This window comes from Octodon degus, unplaced genomic scaffold, assembly GCF_000260255.1.
Source record: "Octodon degus isolate 3935 unplaced genomic scaffold, OctDeg1.0 scaffold00138, whole genome shotgun sequence".
NCBI lineage: Eukaryota > Metazoa > Chordata > Mammalia > Rodentia > Octodontidae > Octodon > Octodon degus.
In genome coordinates, this window is record NW_004524714.1 from 5,223,362 (window position 1) to 5,231,341 (window position 7,980).

The 7,980-nt window shown below is 51.7% G+C and overlaps 1 protein-coding gene across 4 annotated transcripts in view; it reads right to left on the reverse strand.

Annotated features, from left to right (window-relative positions):
* The window catches only part of Arpc5l (actin related protein 2/3 complex subunit 5 like), a 7,915-nt gene extending 2,702 nt beyond the window's left edge, over positions 1-5,213 (reverse strand). The window contains exons 1-2 of one of the 4 annotated variants that reach the window (XM_023701615.1): positions 4,387-5,213; positions 316-386 (exon numbers count right to left, since the gene is read on the reverse strand). In XM_023701615.1, coding sequence (XP_023557383.1) covers positions 316-386; positions 4,387-4,966 — 651 coding nt within the window. In that variant the 5' untranslated portion in view covers positions 4,967-5,213. Of the gene's footprint in view, positions 1-315; positions 389-2,094; positions 2,190-2,608; positions 3,088-4,172 lie in introns of those variants that run through there. The other 3 variants (XM_004641578.2, XM_023701617.1, XM_023701616.1) reach the window with 3 other exon arrangements.
* Positions 5,214-7,980: the final 2,767 nt, after the last annotated feature.

Genomic DNA, 7,980 nt, shown 5'->3' on the forward strand with positions numbered 1-7,980 from the left:
AAAAAAACAAAAAACAAGGGCTGGATTGACTTTGCACCCCAGAGGCCCAAGGGAGAAAAGAACAGTTTCTTTGGGGAGCTTTTACTATATATGCTATTCACCTGGAGGTGGGGGTGTAGCTCCAAGGCAGAGTACTTGTCTAGCATACATACAGCCAAAAGAAAAATAAAACCACAAAAATTTAAAGCCAGGAGTCTGGTTCTCAGGAAGCTGTGTGGCAGCACTGCTCAGACCCCAGGGAGCTCAGGCGGTGGGGGATACTGCTGTACCAAAGCCCTGGCCCCCAAGACCTAGCAGAGCACAAGACCCCTTTACCTTCACGGCCTGATTCTTGGTGTTGACTGGAGAGTTCCGCAAGGCTGCGTGGAAGGCCCGAAGCATATCCCCTGTGCAGCAGTGCCAGTTAAGGATGACTGACCTCAAAAGCAGTCCAGGAGCTGACTAAAAAGGAATCTTATCCCTGCCACCCACCGCCCACAGCAGCCCTCCTCACCATGGGCACCACCGGCTCATAGCCTGCTGCTTTCCTGAGCCACAGGCAGGGTGCAAGGCACCTCTGGTGGCCTTTCCTTCTGCTGAAGGAAGGTTCCCCCTCAAATTGCCCTTGCCGAGGGAGCCTGCTGTATTCACGGTGCTGGGCACTCTTCCTACCTTCCTGGATCCTCAGCCACTGTGCACGCAAACCAGAAGTTGCTCTCATCCTCTCAAAGGGAAAGATGGAGGCCCAAAGAGGTCTAACTCTTCAATCATGCTTAGAAGATAAATTACTAAAGAAATTAAGATATGCTAAGATGTCTACCTCCTAGGTCAAGGAAGTCCCAAACACTACAAGAATGTGTCGCCAGGGACTCTGCTTTCCCATCCCCAAACCTTAACTGAACCCTAACATCACACTCTTTGTCCAGTTCTAAATACCCAGCACACAAAGAAAATTACAATCTGGGTTAGGTCCCCAAAGGTGACACCTATTTTAAACTGAATTACATCAGCCGACTTTCATTTCCTCATGTGAAACACTGGCTTCAGCCAAAAAGCTTCAAAAATAGAACAAGGAATGGTTCTGCCCAATCAGATCTTTACTCCTGTTCATGTAGCCAGCCCCATGTGTGAGCAGACAGAGCCCCTGGTGCAAAGCGAATTCCCAGCTGCCTGAGTGGGGGCTCCATTTGAGAGCAGGGTCCGCCACCAAGCGAGCCACTCTCAGCACCCTGCCTGGATCTGATCCACCTTCTGTGGGAAAGGCAGCCCCATCAGGGCCAGTCCTGAAACCAGGCACTGGTAACCACTACCTCAACTCTCTTTGAATGTGTCCTCAGAGCAAAAGCAGGCTCCCAGGAGCTTACCAGCAAATGTAGGCTAGCACCCTCTTCACTGCTGCCTGGCACAGTCAGCAAGCACAATCACCCAGAAGGCGGATGTGAGGAGGAGCAGGATGGCCCAACCTGCGCGGTGCCCAAGTTGAGTTAACTCCCTGCAGCACCAGTCACTAAGCAGGCACTGCCAGGAAGTCTGAGGGGCAAGCAGACTATTCTTGCAATAACTGATCACTTTTTCCTAGCAGCTCAGGCCCTTGCAGCAGACAGGCCGTGACAGCTGGGAGACCCTGCTTTTTGACAGGGCACTACGGACCTTGTAGATGGGATGAATCCCTGATGTGGGCTCTGCCCTGTGCTTTGTAGGCTGCTTGGCCTCTACCCACAAGATTCCAACAGCACCCTCAAGCTGTGACAATCATGTCCCCCAACAGTGCCAAATTTCCTGGGGATCAAGGGGAGTGCTAAAGCACTCAATACTACTGCTCTAGACTGACTCCTGCTCCAAGGAGCAGACGCTGCTTCATTGATGAAGAAAAGAACAAGTAATACTTTACAACTGCCACAGGTCTCGGACCTTCAGCAAAGTACGTTCACACATCTCATCCCAAAAACCATGGCAACAATCATTATTCCATTTTAAAGACTGAAACGAAGGGTCTGAGAAAAACAATTACCTGCCCAAGGTCACAAAGCTGAAGTGTCAGCTGGCTCAAGCTCTTTCTGTAATCCTTCACTGCTGCTCTACCCCAGACCCACATTGCGGGCTCAGACACCTGCTGTATGTGCCTAGAGATGCTCTTGTGGAACTGGGGAGGCCAGTGTGTTGTCCTTCATTTCACAGAGGACCACGTGGAGGGAGAGAGGGTATGTGACCTACAGAAAGTCACAGTTAAAGCAGGAACAGAGCAGGCTGTGTCAATACAGAGCTCATGGTCTTACTTCCTGTGTGATCTCCCACCACTGACACATTTCCCACACAGCCCTAAGACTTCCACCAGCACTGTTCCTGCATGGATCAATCCTCCCTAGTCTCCTCTCCCAAGACTCCCAGACTCTGCAGTTTAGATTGAAACACCTAATACAGGTCAGGCATGGTGGCACACACCAGTAATCCCCACTCAAGAGGCTGAGGCAGGAAGATTGCTGAGTTTGAAGCCACCCTGGGCTACATAGTTCAAGGCTAGCCTCAGCTACCTTGCAAGACCCTGTTTCAAAAACAAACAGCTGAAGAGATAGTTCAGAGGCATAGCACTTGCCTGGCAAGGGCAAGGTCCTGAGTTTGATTCCTAGTACCAAATAAAACAAGCAAGCAAGCACCTAATGTGAGTCCAAGGGTTGGCACATGGTTGGCTTTCAAATATTCCTTCCTTCTATCTAGAACCCACACTTACCAGGATTTTACTTCTCATCCGCCACCCTCCCTTCCCCAATCCCAAGAGGTACTCGCCATGGTAACAGGCTTCTGACAATAGTGGCACAGCTACCATCCCCTGAGCTTTTCTAAGGAGTCTAAGACACCTGACTATGACTAGCTGGTGGCTCGTGGATACATGACCTTCAACAAGTCCCTGCAGCAGTTAAGACCAAGTCACCAGCTGGCCAGGCCATGGTCTCTTCTGTTGAATGAGGGTTCTGGGCCAAAGAGCCATGCATGGAGCTTTTTCAGCACCTAGTGCCCAAGAGTCAAGCCCTGTGCCAGAGGAGAGAACTGATGTTCCCTTCAGAGGTCCCTTCTCATGACCCCATTTCATCAGTACTGTAGGTGAGCAATCTGGATGGGGCAGGAAATTCAAGTTTAAATCTCCACCTTTGAAAGCACATTCCTGTTCAAACAAAGTCTGCAGCTATTTGCTTTAAAGGCATATTGGAGGAGCACCGCAGGCCTCCTCCCAAAAGCAGTGGGCCTGACTTCCCAAGTGAGTCAACTGACTAAACACCCAAACCTGATTTATATACAGCAGGGCCTCCACCCCTGCCCTGGCAAGCGAGGGGTTGGGGGGGTGGGGGAGGACCACACTTCCTGTACACCATTTGAATAAAGAAAAATTCTTCCTGTGAGAATAAGTCAGTTTCCTGTGCACAAAGTGTGAAGGAGCCAAGCTGTGACAATCACCTCTATTTTTAATCTTCTCTACTAAATGCTGGCTTTCTGTGGTCACAAGAACAATCATTTCCAGTCTTGGGGTTCTACTTTTTACACTTCACACTATAGTTTTCTTAGCTCAAACTGCTAGTATTTTATTCTGCTTCGTGTAGAAGGGCAGTACCGTACCCAGGCAGCCACAACTCACTTGTTGAGCGGGGCTGAGACCACGACGCTCCAAAGCCCAAGGTATTAAGCAAAGTGAGAACAGCTGAGGGGGGCGGCGTCAGCCGGGCCCTGGGAAGGGAGTCGCAGTCCCAGACCCCTTGGGCTGCAGCAACGGCGCCGCCTTCATGTCCCCCTGGGGCTCCTTTCCCCTCAGCCATCCACCCACCTACTCTCGGAGGTCTGCCGTAGACCCCAGGAGAGCAGCGGGGCAGCCCCGAGTGGACTGTGCCCTCCCGCCGACCAGCCAGCGGGAACAGCCCCATCTCCCCCAGGAGGGACAGGACGATGGGCGCCCTCGGCAGAGGCCGCCTGGGCAGCCGGGGAGGCCAGAGGGAGGGAGCGCTGAGAGCCGCCCACCAGATCCAGGGCCGGGTGGGGGCGGGTGGGGGGAACTGGAGACCCGCAGAGGGGAGCCGAGCGCGGGGAGCCGGCCTGCGGGGCTCGGGGAAGGGGAGCGAGGGGGCCGGGCCGCGGTGCCGAGCCGGGCACGAGGAGGGTGAGCAGCCGGGCCGAGCCGGGCCGGGCCGCCGCGCAGGGAAGGATATTGCCGCAGGAGCCCGTCCACCTCGCCGGGGTCCGGGCCTGGCTCTCCCGCTGCCGCCGCCGCCTCCTCCTGCTCGTCCACGAATTTGTTCTCATCAAACTCATCGATGTCCACCCGGCGGAAGCGCGAGGACAGCGTGTTACGGGCCATGGCGGGAGCTCGGCGCCCGCTCAGCCGGCTCCGCTTCGGGACCGACCTCCCCTAGCTCCGCTCACCACCCGTCTGGGCTCTGCCTCCGGGTCCGGCTCCGGCTCCGGCTCCGGCTCGGGGGCGGGAAGCGGCCGCCAGGCACCTCCTCCACCTCCGCGCGCAGCCTCCGCCGCCCGCCCACTTCCCGTCGACGCCGGAAGCGGAAGCGCGGAACAGGCCCGTAGGGGGCGTGCCGGCACGGGGGCGGGGCGTCGGAGGGCCGCCGCGGTGGTTTCCAAGGCAACTGTGGTCAGCGTCTTCGCTTTGGGCTGGTGGGCGCCCAGCCAGCGCAGGCCTGGCATCGTGGGCGCCGTAACTCCGCTCATTCTCTGGCTTCCTCCCTGCCCCCGAGGACTTTGGCCCACCGAGGAGCCAGCACCGACACAGATGCCGACTCCGGGGTGATCGTTGCCCAGACAGGCCCCCGGACCCCCAGAAGGCGGCCAGATCCGCCTCTCGAGCACCGGCCAGGTTTCTTGAAACCTTCGCGCTAAGCCAATGACCAGAGGGACATGCCGAAGCCTTGGCCCCACACTGAGCCTGGAGCTGCCTGCGCAATGATGCAGGAGTGACCTTGTAAGAGGAATGGGGAGACGCTAACAACATTCAGTGTATCCGTCCAGGACAGTGACAAGACGCTAAAGAATTACTGTTTGCTACTTGGGATTGAGCCCTGGGCCTTCCCTCTGAGCCACACGCATCCCTTTTTAGACAAGGGTTCACTAAATTAATTGTTACGATTTGTGTATAGGTGTGCCCGCAAAGCCTCAGGCAGTTATGGGGCTGCTTTTGGAGTGATTGATTATTGTGGGTGTGGATACTGCACCTGCCCTGGGGCAGGGAATTTGCATTTCATTGTAAGGTGGGAAGAGAAGTTAACTGCTTGAGCTGCTGCTACTTCTTTTTTGCTCTTGCTCTTTGCCTCCACCATGAAAGGTTGCCCTCTGCCATGTGCCACTCTGCTTTGGAGCCAGCTGAATATGGACTGAAACCTCCAGTAACTGTGAGCTAAATAAACCTTTCCTTCCCTAATTTTGGGTGTCCGGTATTTGTCCCAGCAATGAGAGATGAGAAACTAAGACATCAATGGTCCTGCCGCCTCAACCTACCAAAGTGCTGAGGTTCCATGCCTGTGCTAATATGTCCAGCGCTGAAGACCTTTTGAGGACGTAGGGCCCTGCTTGTGGAGCACTCACTTTGGCTTGGGGGTGGGGGGCAGGATCAGAACAGGACTGTGTGGCCACCATACCCACAGGAAGTGGACAGTCCCGGATGCCAAGAAGTCAGGCCTTGCCAGGGAGATGGTTCAGTGGCATAAGTGCTTTCCTGGCAAGGGCAAGGGCCTGAGTTCAATACCCGGCTCCAAAAAAAAAAAACAAAAAAAAAAAAGCTAAAATAGGTCTACTCAGATGATGGTATAGGGAAACTATTTTCATTACTTTTCCCCTTGATGGTCTTTTTAGTTAAAAATAATAATTGAAACATGACTTGTCCTTATTGCTTTGCATACCTCTCCTTGAAATGTCTGTAGAACAGATAATACTGCCAGAGTGATGAAACCCAACCTACATGCTAAAAACACTGACTCCTGAGCTTGTCAAGGTGACACAGGCCTGTAATCTCGACACTAGTAGGCTGAGCCCAGAGTATCACAAATTCAATCCCAGCCCAGGCAATTTAACAAGACATTGTCAGAAAGGGAAGGAAAAAAAAAAAAATAAAAAGGAAGGGAGGGAAGGAGGATGAAAGAAAGAATAATTACTGGTACTACAACTCAGTACAAAAAGAAAAAAAAAAAGATACAGACTCCCATAGCGGTAAATAGGTGTCAAATAAAGTTTCAGGTCCCAGAAACAATGCAATCCACCTACATTTTGTCTTCCCAAAGATTTTGGGAAGAAATCTTTGGACTCAGGAGGCAGGCCACAAAGTCAGCAGACATTCATATCCCCAGAACATACTGATCAGAAGGAATTTGAAGCCATGACTGGTAGCACAGAGCTATAAACCCGGCACTCAGCAGGCTGAGGCAGGAAAAGCGAAGTGAATGAGATGAAGGTCAACCTAAACTACCTGTCTCAAAAAATAAAAGGCCAGTGAGATAGCTCAGCTGACTAAACACCTGCTGGGGCAAGTGCAGCACCAGCCTGGTGTCCCCAAGGTGCCGCCCCACAAGTCAGGGTATGGAGGCCCATGCCTGCAATCCCAGCACTGGGGAGGCTGAAAACAGGAGGATCACTAGAGTCCGAGCTGCATAGTGAGACCCTGTACCAAACACATTAAAAAAAAAAAAAAGATAATAACAAAGCAAAAAAGCCAAAATTGCTAATTCTACACTTATGGAAGCAGCCCCAGTTAAAGTAGTGAGTAATAAAGTGGTAAATAACTTTCCATTCCAGTGAAGAAGGCAAAATATAAAAATGAGTATTAGGCCAGGGAAATAGCTCAGCAGTATAAGCACCTGCCTGCCTGGCAAGGTTAAGGTTTTCCCTAGTACCTAAAAAAAATCAGTATTAGAGCTATATTGTTATATTGTAGACAGTATATGATCTACATACGCCTGTAACATAGCACTCTGGGAGGCTGGGACAGGGCATCATGAATTCAAACCCTGCTTGGGTAACTTGGTGCTTCTCAAAACCCTGTCCGAATGGGGAAGGGGCCGCTTAGGGCAATGGCCCTGGGTCCTGTCTCCAGCATCAAAAATAAATTATTTTTTAGTATTTTAGGGAAGGGTTCACAAGGTGTTCAGGGTCTCCCTACTAGATCGGACTAGTAGTGATCCACCTGTTTACAGCCTCACAAGAGGTGGGATTACACCAAGCCCAATCTCAACAGTGTGCCCCAGGGACAGAGAAAAATAAATTTTAAAAAGCCATTTTATATTATCAGGGATGATTGAGTGTTGAAAGAAAAAAAAATCATCCAGTGTGTGACAGTTTCTTAGCTAAAGGAAAAAAACAAAATCATAACTCAGATGGACAGGCTTGGAAGTTCTGAGTGCAGCTGAGAATGAATGACTTGATCTCACTTCTGGCTTGTGTTGAAAAAGGGGCCATTTTGCTGAGCATAGTGTACAGTCCCAGCTTCTCAGGAGGCAGAGACAGGAGGATCACAAATTCAAGGGAGGGGGTGGAGAGATGGCTCAGTAGAAGAATAAGCACTTGCCTGGTAAGCAGAAGGGCCTGAGTTCAATCCCCGGTTTTGGGAAAAAAAAAAAAAAAAATCAAGGCCATCCTGGACAACTTAGCAAACCTAGTGCCCGCAGAATTTAAAGAGCTCGGGCCCGGTTTAAAGAGTTCAGGCCCCAGTTCAGCAAAAATGTAAAGATGAATTTTCTTGCAGCTGTACTGAAAACACATGGGAGCAAGAACCAAAACCTGGTCAGGTGTGATAAGCACAGGCCTGTAATCCTGACATTCTGGAAGTCTGAGTCAGAAAGATCATGAGTTCAAGCCCAGCTTGGGCAATCTAGTGATTCAGAAGAGAGACCCTGACTCAAAAAAAAAAAAGGGGGGGGGTCAAGGTGCCACCCACTGAAAAAGTGCTCCAGGGGCTGGGGAGATGGCTCAGTAGAATAATCGCTTGCCTGGCAAGCACAAGGGCCTGAGTTCAATCCC